Source organism: Amblyomma mixtum, chromosome 4 (assembly GCF_055824585.1).
Source record: "Amblyomma mixtum isolate Tamu chromosome 4, ASM5582458v1, whole genome shotgun sequence".
Taxonomy (NCBI): Eukaryota; Metazoa; Arthropoda; class Arachnida; order Ixodida; family Ixodidae; genus Amblyomma; species Amblyomma mixtum.
The window spans coordinates 112,167,012-112,189,218 of NC_143015.1; the positions used below are offsets into that span (position 1 = coordinate 112,167,012).

The following is a 22,207-nucleotide window of genomic DNA, read 5'->3' on the forward strand; positions in this document are numbered from 1 at the left end:
TTCCTGAGCCGTCGGCAGGTCCTCGAAGTCGGTCTCGACCAGGTACGCCCATCGGCGGCACACATCACACTGTACCATTGGTTCTTGATCCCCCGGGGGTTGACCTCTCTGTAATCTCCTCGTCATGATCGTCAGAGGCTTCGGATTCCAACCAGAAGCGCCACCTTTACGCACCTGTCGGAGGCACTGCCGCGACGCCTGCTTGCCTGGCTCCCAGATGGCGCCTCAGAGCCCCGATCTAGATTGGCGTGGTAGCTTCGGTAGGCCTAGCTCATCGCCGACTCTGTAGGCCCGGCATTCCGGTTGCACAGCGCCGCCGTCGTAGTTCGAGCCCTCACCGTGATCTCCCAAAAGCAGCGTCGGAAAATTCCAAAAGCAAGACGACAAAAACGACGAGCACTGCCTGGATTCTCATGGCGCCGAGGGCCGAAGGCACGAGTACGAGCAACCGAGCCGACAGCCGAGCAAGAGGCAACTCTAGAACGCCAGGTATGTTCACGCAGGTATGTTCACGCCGTCTGGTGAGAGGAGGCAAGGGTCAGCACTTCACCGCACGCAAAAAATCACCGTAGCGCACACGGCAGCAACGAACAGTTTGCAGGTACATGTGGCGCCGTCTCGTGGCCGAAGAGACAAGCACTGAGTAGGCAGCTCGGCGCGGCCCGACCGGCTCCGCTTCCCGAGGAAGGCGCAAACAGCGAGTTTGTGCAGCTTTGCGGATTTTCTGGAAGCTTTACCTCGGCCATCCTACGCCATGGATGTCGGTCGCACTCGGGAAAAAAACCAACCGGAGATACTGTTGCGTGAAGGACTGTCATACCCGAGATGGGAACGGAGACGTGAAGCTGTTTCGTTTCCCTGCAAGGCCGTACGGGTCAACCCGGCGACTGAAGTGGATCGTCGCAGTGCGTCGTGTCAAGGAAGCTGCACTGGTATTATAATTCACGTGAAGCTAAGAGGAGAAAAAAAGTATAAATGTGGAGCGGCTGAATGAAGCTATAATATTGAGCGTTCATTAAATTCGCCGCTAGTTCTCTTGTTTGGTATCGTCGAATTGCGGTCGCGCTCCCGCGTTGAGAAGCCGTTTTCTGGTTCTGTCAGAACAACGGTTTTCAAATCAGGATTCGTCGCGTTCGAAAGCAGGGCTCTTGGTCGCGGTTTTGTCCTCTGCTGGTACTCAAGTACGTGCGCTCAACGTTAGCGCGTACGTGTCGAGGTACCATGAATTAAAGGCAGCACGCCTCGCGGGGTGAGTCGCAGGTGATTAATTCAGGTCCCACTCCCGTATGTCGTTCCCTTATGTGTTTGCCCGTCTCGCGCAGATTTCCATGCTTTGCCTAAGGGGTGAATTGATTTTGCAGTGCTTTGTTTCATACAAATTTGGTTGCATTATATTTTAGTGGTGAAGACTTCTTCAACTGCAGCCCAAATGACAACACAAAAATATGTTCAAAACACTTTGTCCGTGGTGAAAACAGTACCACTGAAACGCATCCCGGTTAGCTCCGGACAAGCAAGGTCATACATGAAACTGCCCTAACATTATTAACAACCTGAATTCAGCTGTAAACACCTCGATACCGCGGGAGTCATAAAGAGGCTCACTGTGTGGTTGCTTGGACGTTCAGTCTGGGCTCGATAGATGCAATTCTTTCTGTACACCCACCACTGTTTACTGTGCTTTCGATTACACGCTACGGTAAAAATTCACATAATCACGGGTCCCGTGCATCTAAACTTTGTCCCTTTGTTTTTCAAAATCTATTTTCCAGATCAGTTACCAATGCAAAGCGGCGAGACGGTTGCTTACACATGCACTGTACATGCACAAGTTGAACGTCGTACACGTGTTTGCCCCGCTGAGACTGACACTTCGCCGAAATTTCAGCGCCGTCCGTTTCCTTCACTGAGTGAACATGGTTGCTCTCGTAAAGGCGACATCCTTTTTAGAGCTCCGGTCGCCGAAAATACACACCGATGGCATCAATAGGCTTGAATCCGCAATATAAAACAACCGACATTTTCAAATTCCTACTGGGCATGCACGCCGCAAAGAACGACCGCCTACCCAGTACCAAAAAAACATATGGTGGCGGCGCTGTAAGCAGCGCGACAGCGGCGCCGCCTGGCTATTGCATGTTGCCTATACGCGGGTCTCCTCCTCCGCCTCCGTACAGGCAGTGTGTACATGAACGGCCGAACGCACCACCGTTATCGTGGTGCTCCCAGTGCATTGTGCGCGAACTGTGACAGCCATGACGTCAAACCAAGCGTAACTGAACCTTTTCGCTTGTATATACAGGCTTAACCAGAGCTAAGCCACTGCCTAATTTTTTCAACCTGCGCTCGTATAGTTGGTAGCAACGGCGCGGCTACGGCGGTCTACTAGGTTGTCTTAAATGAAACCGAGAAAGCACGATGTATACAGGTCTGCAGTGTCAAAATATGGGGCGATACAGCATACCCGATCGCTAAGTGCAAGAAAAAGAACGACGGGATGCACGACGCGAGGCAGCTTTTTCCCATGACGAACCTTTGTGATGTGCTGGCTCTCGCCCAGCCACTTCAGTGCGGAGAACGCCGAACATTGCTGGACACTGAAGCCATGCAGTTACTTTGAATCAGCCATACAAAAGCGATCTTCACTGGTAATACCTGAAAAAATGCTTTTTTATTCGCTTGGCTTTGAGAGAGGTGCACAGGCGAATGGATAGAAGTTCGCCTCGAGCTAAAACGAAGTTACGTTTGCTCTGCAGAGCTAAATATTTGAAGTCATTCTGCTTGATAACTGGTTTTTGGTCCGGTATTTGCTGTTTTCGCCAGGTTCTGATTGACCAGCAATTGTAAAATTCAGGTAATGTACGAAATAGCACTGCATAATTTTGCCGATAACATAGCGCAGTTTAATCGTTTTCTAGGATATGTGGTGAAAAAACGTACATGTTGAAGCTCGTGGAAGCGAAAATAAAGAAAAAACTGCGCAAGTAGTACTTTTTTCGGGCTAGTTCATTGTGACATGAGTGAAACAGCGCGAGAGACGCCCGAAGGCGAAACAAAGAAGGGGCAGGAAAGAGCGCTGATTTTTTTTTTCTGACAACTGAATTTTATTCAGTGAAACTCGTACAATATATAGGAAGGCAGTGGCAAAGATAATCAGATGCAGTCAACGTCATATGGTGTAAAGAGCCGTAAAAGCGATAAAACATAAAAGGGTGATAAAGCTAAGGGTCAACTGAATCTCAAAAGGGATGATAACAAAATGAAAAAAAGTACACTTGATAACTATAAACAGTTAATGTAACAAGGTATAAAGAGCCATAAAAACGGATAAAACATCAATAGCATGTAACAAGGATAAAACCGATAAAAACTGACGAAAAGAAATGTGGAAAGAATAAAAACTGACTGAATGTGACAACGTGGAGCTAAAAAAAGTGCACAGACCTTAACAATAAAACGATGAAACAGTAACACTCAATGATTGAAACACCCGTAGTCAGCAATAAAAATTTAGCAATGTTGTTCCAAAAAGGCAAGTTCACTCCCGTACAATGCTTTTGACGCGTCACTGACACATTCCAAGCCCTTTCTTTTTATAAAGAAGGCTTCCTTCAACTCCCGGGCTATGCTGTCCCTACTTCTATCTAGAACAACAGTTTCGTGTAAAAGACGCATGCATTGCATTCTTTGCAATGAAGCTCTAGATTTGAGCCAGTGCCTTTTTCAAGTGAGCGCTCGTGTTCACTTAAACGTTCGTTCAAGCACCTTCCGGTTTGTCCAATATAAACTTTGTCGCATGTAAGCGGAATGTGGTAGATCACCCCTTCCCTACACCTGACGAACTTGTTGACATGCTTTACGCCACAGGTTTGCTCTCTACAGGAATCTGATATTTATTGGCAACTTTTTTCAAATTATGTGTTACACGGTGGTAATATACGGGACAACGGCTGGTGTCACCCTCTTGTTGCTCTCGTATATTTCTACTGCCGGACTACAGTGCTGCTCCAAACGTCGCGCTTAGTGGCCCGATGAATGCTGAAGGCGACAGGCAGCAGCTGTTTTTTTTTTTTTAAGCCCGAAGAGATGCCCGGGACGTAGTCCGGATGATTGCCACCTGAAAACGGTCCCCTGCGTTCAATTTACGGTCACATCCACATGGAATGTCGCGTCCAGGCTTCTCATAATGAGAGCCCGACAGAACGCGAACAAGCTGCAGACGTTGATCCTTGCCCAAAAGAAAACATGCGGATTAAGAGGCGCAAACTATCATACTTCGATGCAGAAATGCAACACTAGCCGCGCAGCCGATCCGTCGCCGAACTTTTCCCCCTCCACGGCCGTTGCGCATCGCATTGGCCCATATCTAAATGCGATAAACTTGTGGAAACTTGTGCCGCTGCCTTTCTTCAGCATTGCGGTTCAACCACCCGCACCACAGATCGCCGGAATATTGCAAAATGGTGTAGTTGGGTGGGATCCGGATAGCGTGGTCGGGCCGGAGAAGGGACGAGGAAGGCGGGAGACGTGGTTACGACGAGATAAAAGAAGAACTTTATACAGGAATATTTACATTATTTACAAAAAAGAGCAACTGAGAGCGACTCTCAGTGTAAGGGAGCTTCTTCAGGAGTCAACGGGAGTGCACTGGAGTCCTCAAAACAACACCCGTTAGAATAGTCTTCGTATTCCCCAGAACCCTGACTGGGGAATAAACTTGGAAAGATGACGTCCAATCGCATGGACAGACGTGGACTCTGGAGGTACCACCCACGGCTGGGGCGGTGCGGTATGTTCCGCTCTCTCGCAGCTCGGTCGATGGGAAAGGGCTGTGTAAACTGTAAATGAACCTCCCGCAGTTTACCAGCAGGTGAACGACCTTCCTCGTGCACATGTTTGACGCTTCCCTGCCGGATGTCCAAAACACGAGACGTCGAGGACACAGCCGTCTTTCACTTAGCACATCACCACTCTGTCCGTCGACCCGAGGGTCGACTCGGCCACCTGACGCCGCCACGTCGCCACCATGTCGCCGCTGTTTCTGCCGCTGCTGCCGTCTTTGCCAGCCCCCGCCGCATCTTCGGCCTTCGCCGGTCAGGGTCCGCTGCCTTAATCCACTTAGGCAGGAGGGGAGCGTGAGCTGCGTTAATCCACCCAAGCAGGAGGGGGGGGGGGGGGGGCATGCCACACACAACAACGGTGGAAAGCAACGAAAGGGCGACGGCGCGGGAGGGAGAGGCTTACCACGACTGAATTTCCCATCCGTCCGCGCCGTCGTCAACCCCCGCCATCAGTCGTGTACATGCGAGCCGCTGCAAATTCTCTGCAGGGTGTTGACCCCACATGCCTACAGGGCATCCATGGACACAAAAGCTTCTCTTTCCTACCTATCTTCTCCAGCATCGCCAAAAAAAAAAAAGTTGTTCCCTTTAGCGAAGCACACCAACCTGCAGGGGGGGGGGGGGGGGATAAAGTGGCCCACGCCTTGCATTGTGCGCAGAAGGGCTATGGGCGCCCTGGAAATCTGAATGTTTAAAAAAAAAACACGTGTTCCAAGAGCGCTACATTTGGTTAGCTGTGGTGGCACCTTTCTGTTGTTTTGCTTGCTTTCTTTGCTTTCATAAATCACAACTTGAAAATTTAAGGAATTCTAACTCAGAGGATTAAGTTATTTTTGAACCAAAAAACCCTCGTTAGGAGACTCCTTTCGTTTTTTCACACATCCTGCTCGGTCCACAAAAGGCCAGGGAGATTGGTCATACTCCCACCATTGTATTCTTTTCCGGGAAGGAGAATGCCCCTTAATTTGCGTGAACCTGAATTGGTGGCAGTTGTGGAAGAGGAACAATGCTGCCTAATTTCCTCCACCAGTACCTGTCTGGACTTGGTTCTCGCGTTCGCATCCCTGCTCTGAACACAAAATGGGAGAGGGGAAGCAACGGTCCTCCTACACTTCTTTAAGGCCAGCCTGACTAGGCTGCACCCCCACGCGGACTCCCATTGCGCTTTTTGAGGAATAAACGTTTACTCTCACAGAGTTTAGTGCTGATGAGAAGTTGGCACCATTGTGCCCTATAGTACCAGTGGAACTTCGGATTCACTGGACATCTCTCCCCTTCCTTCCGAAGAATGCGAGAATAGCGTTTGCGTACGAAATTATTTAGGCGGAAAGCGCCCTTTCGGACTCACGAATGCTACTCGTCGAAAGTGACACCAAATGCGCCCCCGTGTGTCTCTCGAAGAGTAAGCGCTAACTAGGTCATTCTTAGGTCTCGGAAGTGTCAAACACAATTAGAAAAACAGCGGGAAGGACGCAGACGAAGAAGAGAAGGCACAAGACACAAACACAGCGCTGACAAACAACTGATATTTATTTGCAGAAGTGTACAAATATATATACATGGCTCTATGCGCGACAGAAAAACAAAAACAGATGAGATGCGCAGGCCGAAGATGAAGCAAATCATCTAGTCTTTCGCCTTGCCAAGAACGCGAGCTCTTTGTCAGATAACGCGAGGGAAGGAGTGCTAACGCAACTGTCCCACAGCTGCAAAATTCTTTTAGCTTCTATTATCTCCCTTGTGATGCGGTCTTCGTTTCTCTTATAAGTATTGCATTTATCGAAAAGCGGTTTGCATTCTATTTTGCGTTCCTTAGTGCATTCGAGGCAGTGAAGAGGCAGGTTACGGTCGTTGGAATTTTCGACATCCTTATTATGCTCTCTTAATCGATCGTTCAGGCAGCGTCCCGTTTGCCCTACATACGCTTTCTCGCATGAAAGAGGAATCTCATATATAGTCCCTCAGTGCAGTCAACGAACTTATTTTTATGTTTTGTCTTGCAAGCAAGAGTTGGCTCAATGCCGGGATTACTGACCCGACTAAGCATTGACAGTTTACACGGAGCGGAGAAGGCTACTCGTACATCAGAACGTTGTGCTATCTTCTTTAGATTGTGAGATAGGGTGTGAATGCAAGGAACGACAATTGTCTTTTTCGGCTTGTTCGAGATATCAGGTTGTCGGTTTTTTCCGTTGATAAGTTCGTGCCTGAGCAGGCCTTCCGCAACAGAAACCAGCATATGGATCGGGCAGCCTGCGCGGCAGCTAATCTAGATGCTTGCTGGGCAAAACTGATGTCGAGTAGGTGCTCACAGAATTTCTTAAGGGCATTCTTAAAACACGAGGTGACTACGGCTGCTTTCACTAGTTTGGAATGCGCAGAGTGAACTTGCAGTAGTGGCTTCTTGGAACGGGGCTCATACGCCCACCACACATGTTTGTCAGAAAATGTAATATTTAAGTCTAAAAACCGAATCGATCCACCTTCTGAAAGTTCGTGAGTCAAGGTTAGTGGATTAAGACACTCACGAAAAATGGTGAGTGTGTTATAAGCATCACGCTCGTAAAATACAGAGCTGATGTCTAAAACCAGTAAAAAGTCGTCTCCGAATCTGAAAACTTTAAAAACACTAGATCCCTCAAGACGGTCTTGCAGAAGCCGGTCGTATTTAGCTAGTAGTAAGTCACTAAGAATAGGAGCTATACATGAGCCAATACATATGCCCTCTTTTTGAAGATAAAGGTTGTCTTTCCATTTAGCAAAAGTTGAATTGAGATAAAAAGATAAAAGTTCTAAAAACCCACTAGCAGTTATTCCCGCGGAATTTTGAAAGGCCACCACTCCAAGTTCATCAATGCCTTATCTTATCTTGAGGCAGGGAGTAGTACAAATCTTTGATGTCAATTGACATTGCCCCGAGATGGTTCTTATGGCAGGCGTTCAGAAAGTTGACAACATCGTCAACTCAAACACAATGTTTTTCTATTTTTGCATTCCGCCGTAAACGCTTTCGCAGACTTTCATTACACGTTGTGGATTGACGGGACTGACTTAACAAGATTAATGCAGCGCACTCTGCATCAGTGGTCGTTTCGAACGGAAGACCGATATCCGTCATGGCAGACGCGCAGCGCTACTGTCTTAGTTTAGACGGCCGGAAAGGAAAAAAAATCTGACTGGAAGTATAACAGCTGCCTCGCTTTAGATAGCACGCGGTCACCCGCTGTCCGGCTTCATGTACTTGTCTAGAGCGCTTGAGCAGTGCGCACTTGGTAACAAGAACCGAAATTAGAGAGCAGCCCCTCATTACAGGGCAAAGTTTTCGTGCCTGCTTTGTTTACGAGGCTATCTGGCGCTACTTCCGTGCAAGCGTTGCAGCTGGACCCTAGAGGCTGCCACAAAATCTGGATTTGTTTGCATGGAAGTGCACCGCCCGAGCGCTCTAGACAAGGCTGCTCCCCACTGTACATTTTGTTTCGAGGGCTCGAAAGAGGCAGATGATTTGATGTCAATGAATAGAATAGATACAAAATTACCTTGTGTTACGAACCACAGCGCAGTATATGCGACGTTATCACTGCATTGTGTTTCATGTTTACATTTACATACCCAAGGTGGAAAGTACCCCAAAGTTCATGCAGCTATGCATCGGCTTTGTAAAGCCCATGTGCCAGAGGTGTAGACATCTCGGCACTTAGCGGATAGTGTCAAGTGGATGCAAGTTTAGCATGATCGCCACGCACCGGAGCAGGGGATAATCACTGGAGTCACGAACGGAAACGTGCGGACGAGAGAAGCAGTAGGAATTGCCCATAGGGTTCGAGCGCAGTTCAGAGGGCCGTCAGTGTTGGAAGGATTGTCCCCCTCCATGACTAATCACCCCAGTCAGTCGGGGATCGGAAGCCAGATCAGGGGAAAGGGGTGTAAAGAAGTTGCCCCGAGAGCCTCGGGCGCGCTTTCGTTTCACTCCACAGACATGTGGAATAGTTCTGGCATTGAACTTTGTCCACTATATCACTGCCTTGATACCCCCCCCTTAACAGTCGGAGGTCTTGTCGCTTGGAGACGATAATAGAATCTACATTCGCTGATTCATCGCTGACAACTGACCGGGTGGAACGTGTCGTGGAGAGCTGAATATGTGGGGTGTGTGCTTTTAACTCCTTTGCAGTTGCCCTAGAGGGGGGAGCTTATGTTGAATGCTGTTATCTTAACCTTTCGGGGAACGCGTATCCGGATCTAAAGATCTCAAGCGAAATCTTCTGAAAAGGAAAGCCGAGGTCAGAAGGCAGCTTGAATGATTGTTGTTCTTCACTTTTTTTTTTAAAGCTGGGGCCAATTCCTATCCAGCCAAACAACTACGCCCAAGAATGTGGTTAGTCAGCATGTCTCCGAGAAGACAGGGCAGGGCTATGCAGCACTTGCTCCCGGAGTTGTGGTTGAGGAGGGGAGGAGGAATAAGGGGGGAACGTGGGGGGGGGGAGGGGGAGGCAGGGGAGAGGTTGAAGGGACCCTATAAAGAGTCCAACCTGCACAGTACGCAGCCAGCTCGATTTTGTGCCTGTGCGAGAAAGTTTTCCTTCTCCTGTCAGCGAACGAAGCGAGCAACTGGACGGCGAAGGCAATCTTCCTACCCATCCAGTCCTTCACCGGTAAGCGCTACAGTGGCTTTTTTCTATGCTCCTGTACGTGTAGTGGATCGTTAATTCGGAAAAAGTTAATGTGAGAAGTTAATTTACGAAAACAATTAACCTTTTAATTAACCGTATCGATTAATTATCCTTCAGCCTGTTTTCTTGGCAAGAGAGAAAAAAGAGGAGACTTTAGCTAACGCTGAAATTCTGCCGGTTTGCTCAACACGTGCGTCTTATGGGGCAGTGCGTGGCCGGCAGCGAACGCAGACTATTTGCTTGAAACAGGGTCCTGTAGGGGTTGACACGAACGCAAAGAGGAAACAAAGAACAGCGGTGGTGCTGTAGCAAGATGAAGTGGGCGTCGGTCACCCCAAATTTCGCCTTCCATGTATCACCGTTCATTTTACCCCGTTTTCATTTGTCGTTTTACTCTCCTTATACTTGGCAGCCTAGTGTTTTTCCCCGTAAGCGAACAAAATACGTTACCAGGAATTCGTGACACCAACCTAGGTCACTTTTTGCGCTACCATGTGGCATATTACAGGCAAGCTTGGTTCTTGAAACTTGGGAAAAAACCCACCTAGGCGCAAATGATTTCAAACCTAGGCGCAAACGTTTTCTCCTCGTCTCTTTTTGTGTCGTGAAATCATTTGCGCCTAGGTGGGTTTTTTCCCAAGTTTCAAGATGAAAAACCAACTAACCCGTCAACATGCGGGACTACGCTCGGTTCGCCCCCCGAAACCTTTTCTTCATGCGATATCGCACATACCCAACAGTTCTGCACAAAAGCATTTTTGAACGGGAAAGAATTTATGAACACAACTTTTTTCATCTATTTCGAGATTTCACTACAACAATCAATTAGCACATCTCCCGTAGAAAAGCTTTCGTTTTTGTTGCTATTAGGTTTGGTTTGTTGGGGTTTAACGTCCCAAAGCAACGCTGGGTATGTTGACGCCGCAGTGAAGGACTTCGGAAATTTCGACCAGCTGGGGTACGCTCTTTAACGTGCACTGACATCGCTCAGTACACGGGCCTCTAGAATTTCGCCTCCATCGAAATTCGGTCACCGCGGCCGGGATCGAACCCGCGTCTTCCGGGCCAGTAGCCGTGCGCCGTAATCACTGAGCCACCGCGGCGCTGCTTTTATTGCTGTTAAAGTTTCTGCGATCGTCAAAAGCGTCTGCATGAACGACAGAGAAACATTATAATGAAGATTTTGCTACAGATAGGAAGAGTGGGCTATTACTTTAAAGTGATTTCCATTAATGGAGCTTACAATTTTCTAATATTCAAAATGTTTGTCAGAAATATTGACAATGAAATACGGCAAACGCGGATGTACTGGTTTCTGACACTAAACAAAATGCGATTATGAAAATAGGCAGGACAGACTAGAGGTGCACCCACTTTTATATTCAAAGAATTCCTGTGTCATTAATTCGCCCAACTTTGGTTTTTATTTTGTATAATCAGCGTGCTTTTTTCGGTCTATTTCGAATTTTTCCTCGACTGTATATTCTTCAAAGAAAGAATTATGCCTTTTTGGTCAAATGTTTAGGGGAATCCCCCAAGGTGGAATATATTTGTGTGGAGTAGATTATGTCTTTTTAGATGGTTTATTGGCGTAATCTTGTATGTTCAATATCGCTTACATTCTATTATCTCTGCGTTTGGTCAGCATATGGATGCCTGTTTGCGAATAATTAACGCACAAAGCACTTTCCTGTGATCGTCTTTTGGGCTGTTTTATTATGAGGTCTTTCATTGGGAACTTTATTAGAGTTTGCGCTTTTCGTCGTTCCTCAGCCCTCAGTTTGCGTCATCATCGTCGGCCGCTGCACCACCATCTCGTTCCCAGGCGACACTCGCGCATCCTTTGTGGGAACGGAGACTCCGCTACCCCCCCTTCTGAGTAAGCTCAGGAATGTCACCAGTTTACTTCAAGGTGGCTGCGAGGTAGCCGTCTAGACTACAATTGCTGTCAACCTTATGCGGCACTACAGTAGAGGCTAGGCAGGCAATAGGCCTTTTTTTCTGTGCCTCATGTGAAACTTTATAAAAATGTTCTGCTGAACAACACCGCCGCTCCAACTTCCTCCCTTTACCTCTCCCCCCTCGCACCCCTAGCCCTGCCTAGACTCTGCTGCAGGTAGAGTACGACTAAAGCCCCTGTATTGTCGCTAGCGACGTCATGAGTAGGGGTAGGTGGGGGGGGGGGGGGGGGCTCTAAGTGCGACCAACTGGAGTTTTCATTCGCTAGAAGTATGTGAGCGCGTTATCTGGGTTCGAGACCTATTTGTTGGAAAACAAGCTTTGCAGAGATAGACCCGGTTTTCACTACCTGCTTCGCTGCTTCTTGAATGAACAGCGCGAACGAAGACGAGCACAAAAGACAAGGAAACGGACGACTTCGCTGACTGAAGGGGTGGGAGGGGGGGGGATGAGTTATCGCCTCCACTATCCTTCCTCGAAAAGGTGAAGGGGGCCTGCCCGCTCCTCGCGCCCCTGCTCTATTGTGTCCTTCCATCAACTTCCCTCTCTCACAGATAAAGGGGCATTTCCGCTCTCCCTTTCCGAACAAAGCCGTCTCCGAAGGAGGGTGTTCGGTGTTGAAGAATTTTAGAGGGCGCTCGTTATTCTGCAAGTTTATTTATTTATTTATTTATTCATTCAAGTTACCCCTAAAGGCCCTCCAGAAGAGGGTATTACACATGGGGGGGGGGGGGGTACAATCATAAATAATCGCGATACATTTTAACAAATAAGTGTAACAAAAAATGTTAATTAAAACATAAGGCATCACACAAAGAAAAAATGAACACTAACAAAAACAGCAAACTTTTACACATTTCTCTCACAGCGAAGAAGCTCTTGGAATTTTTTATTGTCCGTTTCTGTGGCGATGACTGATGGCAAAGTATTCCACTCAGTGATAGTACGGGGAATGAATGAATTGGCATAAGACGATGAATGACAGTTTACGCGTTTAACTTCGATCACGGCGTGGAAAGACAGCATCAGGTGACTGAAACAAACCCCTGCGAAGGGATGGGTGGTGATAAAGCTTATGGAAAAGGGTTAAGCGAGCAAGCTTACGGCGATATGACAAATCTTCCAGTCCGTACGTTTTTTTAATGCTGAAACGCTTGTGAAGGGTGAGTAGTCTGAAAATATGAAAGGAAGAGCACGGTTTCGCAAGGATTCAATGTTGACAATTGAGAAAGGTGACAATTATGTTGACAATTACGTTGACAAAGTTGACAATTATGTCGCTATTGCCGTTTTCTTCTGTTGTGAAAAGGAGTAGCCCGCGACGCTAGCAGGCACCCAAACCATAAAGCCTCTCAAACATCCTCTTTTTTCAGGTCCATGTAAAGTTGTAATATTCTGAGATCCTATCGTACTAATTTCCCTTATAGCCCTCATGGCGGAGCCGCGCGCTGCAGTGCGCACGTGTACAAAGTATCCAGTCACGGGACTGCCACGGACACGCGTTTTTCCGCGAACTTTTCCAATGGCATCGCCGTAGCTGGGGTTCTTGACCCCCCAAACGTAGCTTTAGCGACGTGCAGCGCGTTTTTTTTTTCTCCTCTCTCTGCGACTTACCCGACCTGAACAACAGCGACCCCCTTTCCACATTCCCCGACTCCTCTGCAGCTCGCTTAACGTTGCGAACCTCTCCAGTGCACACTTCACCTCTTTCGCACCGCTTGTCCCGCTCCCACTGCGACAGCCCTTGGGACCTGGCTTTTCCCGTTTGTCGTCCCTTTTTCCGTCGATATTATTTCATAGGTATTTGCGGCCGGCCGTCTGCTGAGTACGTGAGTATAATCCTTGTATACGTATTTGAATTGTTGTAGGTACTGCTTCACACGTGCTTACAACTCTCGACCGGCAAACCTCCAGAATATAAGCCGTAATGAGTTAGCCTTTGTCGGTACTTATTTTCAGGGTGGCAAGGTTTTCCGGATTATGTCGAACGATACGAATTATATAAAACACTCAAGTGTGATTAACACAGGTGTTATGTGGTGAAATTTTCACCTGTATATTGCGTTGCTGACTTTGCCCATGATTTTGTTAAGTGCTGCTCCCCAAGGAATTTTTTCGCTGCAGTGGTGGTCCGCTTTCCATAGGATTCAGCTGTCCTAGTCTCTTTTGTCCGCCTCGCTTTTGCTCCTTTTCACATTCATATTTTTAATGGCAGCAAACCGATATGGTTCATTGCGCACCGGTGGACGTTGCACATGAGTTAGGAGCTGTACGTCGTCGGCGGAGTTTGCTGGAGGTGGCGTCATCCTGACTGGCTCTTGCAACTTTCCTGCAGGAGCAGCGTGCGCCCACTTGCAGTTAGCCATTCTCGAGGGCTTTGATTCATGCTCTTGCCTTTGTAGCTATAAGAACTCCACAAATGTGCAAGTCATGTGCCCTTCACGCATTCCATTCATTTTGTAGGGAAAGCTAGACTACTCTATCTGGGACGCATTTCGCCGTGAGAAATACCTGAGTTAATCTTGGCCGTTTCGCTGGAGCGACTTTTCGATTCACTGGTAACTGTCGAACATTTAGCCCTGCTAAGAGCTTAACTTCCGGTAGGTAGTGTCATCGCCATTGGAAATAGGCAACAAAACATTAACCGGTTTAACCGAGCAAACGTGTGCTAGCGGGTATTTATTCATCAATTGGCGGGAGCACTCAAGATCCGTTTTAAGGGTATGACGTGATATCTTTCATGCATTGATGCCCATTTATGCAGACCTGGTCAATCTCTATAGTTAACAATCACAGGTGGCGGCGAGTCCTCATACCACTACCAGCGCAGTGGCGCAGCGGTTAAACGATGCGCCACTGCACCGGCGGTTTCTATCACAGCCACCGGCAGGGATATGCGACCAATGTTGGTCTTCCCGATCAACGAGCTGGCGCGACACTCGCCAGAACTTGCCGAGTCACTATCCGAGCTTGCCCGAGTAACTACCTGACCTCACCCGAGTTAGTACCCAAGATTACCCGTGTAAATGGAGTTGCTAGGTGACGGCACCACAGAATCATACGTACGCATGTATTAGTGCTTTCACACTAATACTGCTGACAGTAACGAACCGTCACACAATTACGGCAGCGGAACTCTGGTTCTAAACAAGTGCAGTCTCTTTCTTTGTCGAAAGTATAGCGACATCATCAATTGCATTGAGAAAAAGCCTTCGCGTAAATAGGACGCTCCAAATGTCGTGGTAGCCACACAGTTCTGCAGACTAGAGCCCTCCTCAGCGTTTTCTGTCGGCCAGGTTAAGTACCGTCAAGCTTCCACTCCCGCACGGCTTTTCCTGCTCATATAGCTTTCAAGCTTCCGGTATACAACAGAACCGCTGTAATTTTGTTTTCTCGGGTCGAGTGCGACTGCAACGGCGTTGCATAGCTGCGGTTCTCGTCTACCACCTACCGAGGGAATGGCGCCGCAATGGAGAGAGGAGTCTTAGAGGGAAGGGATTATCTCCTTTCACCTACCATTCCCTGCATTGTCATGCTGGCAGGGTCATGAGAAGCGGCCAGCACCACTAGCTGGAAGGAGGTCCTTTGAGGGAGAAAAGCCGCTGCGTTAAGTTGTATCCGCGTGTAGACAAGGAAGAACAGCGCAAGCTACACAGGGACGAGAAAGTAGACGAGACACAGACAACGCTGTTTTTTTTTTGGAACCCCGCAGCAATGAAAGGATATCAGGTGGCATCACCTGGTTGCTGATTCAGAAGCTGAGCGACCGTGCCCTGCATGAAACTGCTGTGATGAGTGGTACCAGGCGGTGCGGGTCATAACAGGCAGCGGAAGGGATTCCCGAGGTACTAGAAATGACCTTGAATAACACATCGCGGGCTAGTTGGTTCATCACAAGGCAGAACAGAGCAAGCTACACAGGGACAAGAAAGTAGTAGACAAGAAAGCTGCGCTGTGTGTGACTCGTCTACTTTCTTGTGCCAGTGTAGCTTACGCTGTTCTGCCTTTTGTGATGAACCAACTAGCCCGCGATGTGTTATCCGCGTTGAAGTACGCAGCGCCAAGGCACGGATACTGGCGGATACAAAATAGACAAACTTTTAGCGCTTGCAAACCAGGACGAACCTGAAGAAGATAACAGGTGCTCTATACTTCGTGCTCCTCCTCGTTTGCACACGCTAAAAGTTTTGTCATGTCATACCAACTCGCCTCAAAAGCCACTCTGACAAAAGAGACGACTTCCGGTGGCAGCCTGAAATCGGAACCGGAAATACCACACGCTTATGCCGAAAGAAAGTAGCGTCACTTGTCAATGATTGGCGGTACTTGAAAGGGCGTCAGAGGCCATAGATGAGATGACCACGGCCTGTGGGTGTCGAATTTGCCCCTGTCTCGGCGCATTTCAGTTCTTTGTGGTGTGCATCTCGCACGCTCTCCTTGCTCCTTTCGCAGCCTTCGATCGCAGCCATTGGTGCTGTATATCCTGGCGTGCAAGGCCACTTCTGCTTTTTGTGATCGACAGTTCGCTCAGCCCCACTCGCTGCTTTCGCTGTCTGACGCGCTGCAGCGCTCGCCCGTATTGCTCTGGCGATGGTAACGCGCTTGGCCGCCTTCTCACCTTTGTGTGCGGGTACAACAGGTGTCAGGGAGAACGGAATTACGGCTTTGTATGCCTTAATTCAATCAACTCAAGTTCACGGTGACGGAAGGGCACTACTGGCTCCGGGCATTTAGAAGCGCAGAGGGAAGAGATGGGGAACGTGGGGAAGAATAATTAAAGGATTGCGCTTAAGTCTGCTCAACAGCGAAAATGCCAAAGCCTTTCCCTGTTTGCTTTTTGGTTGTCGTTTTTGTTTTTATTTTCATTAATTTCTCTTTCCAAGTTTTTTCTTGTTTATTTTTATTTATTTTCCTAGTTATGTTGTTTTTACGTTTGTTTTTGTTTTCAATTACTGACTAATCAGTGATTCTTAATTAGTGACTGATTAGCGATGGTTAACGGTGTGGACAATTTTTGCTCACGCAACCTGCGCACACATCCTGCTGACGCTACTCATGAGCGAAGAAATGTTTGCGCATTACAATATTTAACCCGTGTAGAGCGATATAGAGCGAGATGAGTCTTATACAGTCGGCTAGGAAGGCCCGTCATTAAATGATAAATCACAGCTCCCGATTCGTTCTGCTTGATGTTATGGACGTTTTTCTTCACATAATTAACTCCCGCTCGCTATCTTTTTCCCCACTTTTATCAAACAGCTGACACCACAGTTTCTCCGGTTGACCGCGGCCATGGAGCCAGCTGCCGACGCGGTCGGGTCCAAATCCCAGACGGTGGACGTCCCACCACAGGCCACCTATTGCGGAAGCATGGAACTTAAAGACGACAGCGCGTCCCGGTCAATCAAGGTCCAGCTGTCCGCGGCGAAGGTGGCGATAGTCGCGCAGTTCATCGAGGCGTCGCCTTCCCTTCGGGTCGTCACTTTTTCATCGTGGCGCAGAGACGTATGGCTGTGCCACGATGACCAGTGGTATTGGGTGGACGAGTGCTTCCAGAAGCGGACTATTCGGGAGCTGGAGATCGCTTCGCCGTTCTTCACCGAGCTCGACGCCGAGTGTCTGGGCGCTGCCGTCGGCCGTAGCCGAAGTGTGCGCAGCGTTACTGTCAGGAATTATCCGCCGAGCACGCAGGGACGCTCCTTCGTCCGTGGCCTCGCCGCCAACATCGGGGGCAACCGGACGCTGCTGGAGGTCACCCTGGATGGCACTTTGCGCAGCTACGCAGGCGTAACTGAAGCCAGCCAGTGGGGAATTCTCCTAGACCACAGCTACAACAACATGCGCCTTTTGGCCAGCGCTGTTCTGTACGCGAAAAGCGAATGCACCAAATGGTAAGTGCACTTGGGATTGCATTATTTCCGTTATAAGCAGCTGTAAACCTCCGCTCCATGGACTCCGCTAGTTGGTCGACGAGGCAATTCTTGGACGGCGGAGGAAGCCCCCAGTTCACCACAGGCGCACTGCTTCGATCGCCCGCAGCCGCCTTAAACTTACCGTAGCATAAATGCCTATTTATTCAATGGCCTGAAATGATTTCGACGGGCGTAATGTAGTCCAACAAATACGTATAGGCTGTGGATATTCGAGTCAAATTTGGAAACTCTGCTTGGACCTTATAATTCAGAAATAATTAAAAAAAATCGTTGCTTGCAGCAGCTTGCAACAGATTACGCTTAACACACGTCACCACGCGTCCCCGACCCCGATGTCGTCAGTCGACAGATGGAGCGACTTTGAAGGCTCACTCTTCAAGCTCAAACTCTTCAAGCTCAAAGCAAGAAATGGCGCGCCCGTCACGTACAGTCTTTGCACAAAAATTAGGCAATGGCTTAGCTCTGGTTAAGCCTGGACATACAAGCGAAAAGCTTCAGTTACGCTTGGTTTTAAGTCGTGGCTGTCGCAGCTGGCGCACAGTGCACTGGTAGCACCACGATAACGGTGGAGGCGTTCGGCCGTCCACACACTACCTGTGCAGAGGCGGAGGAGGAGACGGAAATCGGCGCGGTTAAAATTCAGGGGGCACTTGGCTCTTTAAAGTGCGGCAAGGCGAAAGCGTTTCCTGGCGCACTGTGTCTTTTTTGTTTCACTGTGTACTGTGCGATGTCAGTGCACGTTAAAGAACCCCAGGTGGTCGAAATTTCCGGAGCCCTCCACTACGGCGTCTCTCATAGCCTTAGTCGCTTTGGGACGTTAAACCCCATAAACCAAACCAACCTTTCTTTCATTTCATTTTTTTGTTATATTTCGTTTTTACTTTTTATTACTTTTTCTTATTTATTTCTTATTTGAAAATTGTTCATATTTTACTTTTTACATTTTGTTCTTCGTTTTTTTTAGTTTTGTTTTTTTTATACGTGTAATGCTGCGTGGGCTTTGTTTAATCAAAAATTAAAAGACGGACGCCAGGAACAAGTCTACATTCCCAAGGATCCCTAACCTCTCGTACTATGCTGAAGGCCTCCGAAAAGGAAACATTCGAAGCGCATTTTCTTTTTCCTTGAGCTAAAAAAAAAACTTTGAAGCGACCCCCGTGCACGGTGCGTATGCAAGCACCTCAATACACCGAACAGCGTGCTGCAGAGGACCTGGGGGATGTTTTTTTTTTTCGATTTAACAGCTTTTATTTCCATCATAAAAGACGTTTATCCCCGTCCCCGGCACGCAGGCCTGGGAGACCGGGAGTTCCGCGTGCGCGGTTAGAGGCTGGCTGGCAGTCCTTCACTGGCAGCGACCTTTTCCGCCAGATGGATGGTGGTGCGCTGGAGCTCAGGGTCCGGCCGTCTTAGCAGGGTCTCCCATTCCTCTATACCAGGGGTTCTCAAACTGGGTTCCGCGGAACACAGGGGTTCCGCGGGCTGTCTTCTTGTGTTCCGCGAGAACCCTCACCGGCCCTGACCCGGCAGCTGATATGAGACTGGCTCTGAGTGCTACTGAGCCACGCTTTGACTTGCTCTCAAAAGGGAAGCAGTACCACCCATCACATTAGTATTTGTATTAATCTGTGCAATAAACATTTAACTTTTGCAACTCTCTCTTTGCAAAAATGCACTCGACAACATTGCTGGTAAGTGAAAGCAGGGAGGGGGGGGGGGGGGGGGTTCCCTGGAACTTATTGAAGGCTTTTGGGGTTCCTCCAAGCAAAAAAGTTTGAGAACCCCTGCTCTATACAATCAATAGCACGCCCTTGTGACGTCAGTGGTCAGAAGTTGTCAGAACAACAAGCTGTTCGCAAAGAATAGTTCTAAAAATGCCCACGACACCGAATCAGTATACTGAGACTTCAAGCAATCGTAAGCAGAGCGCGCACGAAAAGAGTACCGTATTTTCCGATGTATAAGACGCACCCGCCATATATGCAGGCTGTCATTGAAAAAGGTTGTATATAAGATGCACAGTGTATAAGACGCACCCCAACTTACCCAGTTAGGCTGACGTTTAATTAATTATGCTTGAACAAGCGGAAGCTTTGGGCCAGTTGGTCTGACATGTTGGAGAGGAGGAACAACCGCGAACTTAGACGAGACTGAAGAACGAGAAGAGGACAGAACGAGAACTGCTCGTCTTCTCCTCTTCTCGTTCTTCAGTCTCGTCTAAGTTCGCGGTTGTTCCTCCTCTCCAACATTAAATATGCTTGTGCGACCATCGCGAAATGCACTATACCTGTGAGAAGTTCTTAAGCAACGATAAGTGATTGAAAAAGGCAACACTCACGCATACCCGCCCGCGTATTAGCAAAAAAAGCAAAAAACATTAAAGAACTCTCCTTATGTCCGCAACATTTTATTTTTACTTGAAACCTTTGAAGTCTTCATCTTCGGATGCGTGATCAAAAAGTTCGCCCATTTCAGGAGGCAACGCGGCTGAAACATTCTCTTCGCACTACGTACACGCAGCAAAGTTGCAAATGGTGGCTAAAAAGAACGCCGGCTTGTCTTGGCTTGTCTTGACAATGGCGAGAAGCGCGACTGTCGCCATCTTTTGGCATTTCGCATTACTTTTGCTTGGGGCCTCCGAAACGGTCGTTGCTTTATGATCACGGAAGTCGTCATCCCCGCCGTTTCATGATGAAGTTCGCCTAAAAAAGTTGCGCACGGCGGTCCCCGTATTGAAGTATTAACCTTGTTACAACCGCGTGATGATTTTCCGTGAAGAAAGCTTGAACACGAACCCGAGCAATTTCAGACCTCGCAAAAAAAAAAATGCGTATAAGACGCACCCTTGTATAGGACGCGTCAGCAATATTTTTGAAAAGAAGCCGCGTCTTATACACCAGAAAATACGATGTCATGGCGCTTTTAATTGAGTGCTCATTTTCTTTTCCTTCGCCACAGGGAACGCATCCGAGCACTCGGAGCACTGGAGACTATCAGTCACTATCCCACACTGATGGAGGAGTTGTGTAAACAGCTCAAGGTCAGCAAGGCGCGAACGGACTACTTCGTGCGGAAAGCGCTGCGTCAGTCCCAGTCTCTGGATGAGTACATGATGATGGCGGGCGTGGTCAAGCACCGTGTCCAGTGCCTCCCGAGGGACGACCACCGCACCCAGCTGGACGGCCTCAATGACTACTGCTGGGCTGCGGTGAGGAAGTACTTGAAGGTGGACGACGTCTTACGCGAGGAGCGCGATCCCGATAGTAAGTATACTTACAAGACTCCGCATTACAAGTTCCTTGCGGAAATGTGGAAGAAAAAATTTAGGTTTTAGCTCTGGGAGGCTAGCTTTGGCTTTACAGAAAGAATATAGTAGTAGTAAAAGACTTTTATTCGACCAAAATTTATAGGCCGAGCATTTCGACCGCCTGGGCGACCAGAAGCCGCTGTTCTTCCCCTTCAGCGCCAAGCCAGTCGAGCCAGGTGGTGATGGATAGAGAGGGTGGGGGGAAGGAACCCGACTGCTGAGCAGCCGGGCAATAGAAGAGGCAATGGGCCAGGTCCGCATAGATACAGGGGCAGTTGGGACAGGAAGGGTCCGATCGATAGCGATAGAGGAAGAGGCGGGACGGGGTGATAACTGCATTCATCTGAATGTGCTCCAGAGAGAAGTGAAGGCTAGCTCTGGATGAATAGAAAGTAACGATATATCTTCAGTGCTGCAGAGAAAAGCGGAGGCTAGCTCAGGATGAATAGAAAGAATGATTAACCACAATTTCAGAGAGGAGCGGAAGCTCTCCGGCGCAATGGCAAGAATGAGTATATGCTCCGGCTGTATAGAAAGAATGAATACATCTTAATTTTTAGAGACAAATAGAGGCTAACTCTGGTAGAGAGAATGAATGCAGCTGGTGCCGCGTTAAGGTACACACATCACAGACACGGCTTAAAAGTTTTTTATTGTACATTTGAGTTCGACGCATCACGCTTCTATATTCTGTTGATTCCTAAAAGCTCGCATGAAGGAGTTTCTAGTGCTTCGAGCGTGTACGCTTGGCTGTAGCATCCGGAGTGTTTTTTGTAGCAAGTGCCGCGGAAAATAATAGCTGATACTTCGTTCCCAGACGGCAGATGGCAAGACATCAGCCGCCGCTGGAGGATGCGTCGGTGCTGGCGACTGAGACCGGCTCCTGCGTCCAAACGGAGAGGGGAAAAAGAGGAATCCACGTGATTCGAAAAAACAGCGACGTCGCTTGCGCACCATCGACACGGTCAACGTGGTTATTTGTCGTTGATACGCGTCGTAATACTGCAGAGAAGCACCGGACACAGAAAGACGCCCAGCCTCAACAACAGCGCGCCCGCCTGGTGGGCCCCCTCTCCGGACTTATTGAAAACACTGATACGTCCAGCATACCAGAAGTGGCTGGTGAATCATCATCATCATCATCAGCCTGAACACGCCCACTGCAGGGAAAAGGTCGCTCCCATGTCTGTCCAATTAACCCTGTCCTTAGCCAGCCGCGTCCACCATATTCCCGCAAATTTCTTAATCTCATCCGCCCACCTAACTTTCTGCCGCACACTGCTACGTTTTCCTTCTCTTGGAATCCACTCCGTTACCTTTAAGGACCAGTGGTTATCTTGCCTTCGCATTACAAGCCCTGCCCAAGCCCACTTCTACCTCTTGATTTCAACTAGGATATCATTAACACGCGTTTGTTCTCTCACCCACTCCGCCCGCTTCCGATCTCTCAACGTTGCACGTATCATTTTTCTTTCCATAGCTCGCTGCGTTGTCCTG

General features: G+C 48.5%; 1 protein-coding gene across 34 annotated transcripts in view; it reads right to left on the minus strand.

Moving 5' to 3' along the window:
* The window catches only part of LOC149347898 (uncharacterized), a 483,015-nt gene that overhangs the window by 200,187 nt on the left and 260,621 nt on the right, over window positions 1–22,207 (minus strand). For 2 of the 34 annotated variants that reach the window (XM_089587633.1, XM_089587638.1), the window contains one exon: window positions 21,342–21,593. The exons of the other annotated variants lie outside the window; for them this stretch is intronic. In XM_089587633.1, coding sequence (XP_089443759.1) covers window positions 21,386–21,593 — 208 coding nt within the window. In that variant the 3' untranslated portion in view covers window positions 21,342–21,385. Of the gene's footprint in view, window positions 1–21,341; window positions 21,594–22,207 lie in introns of those variants that run through there. 34 annotated transcript variants of the gene reach the window in all.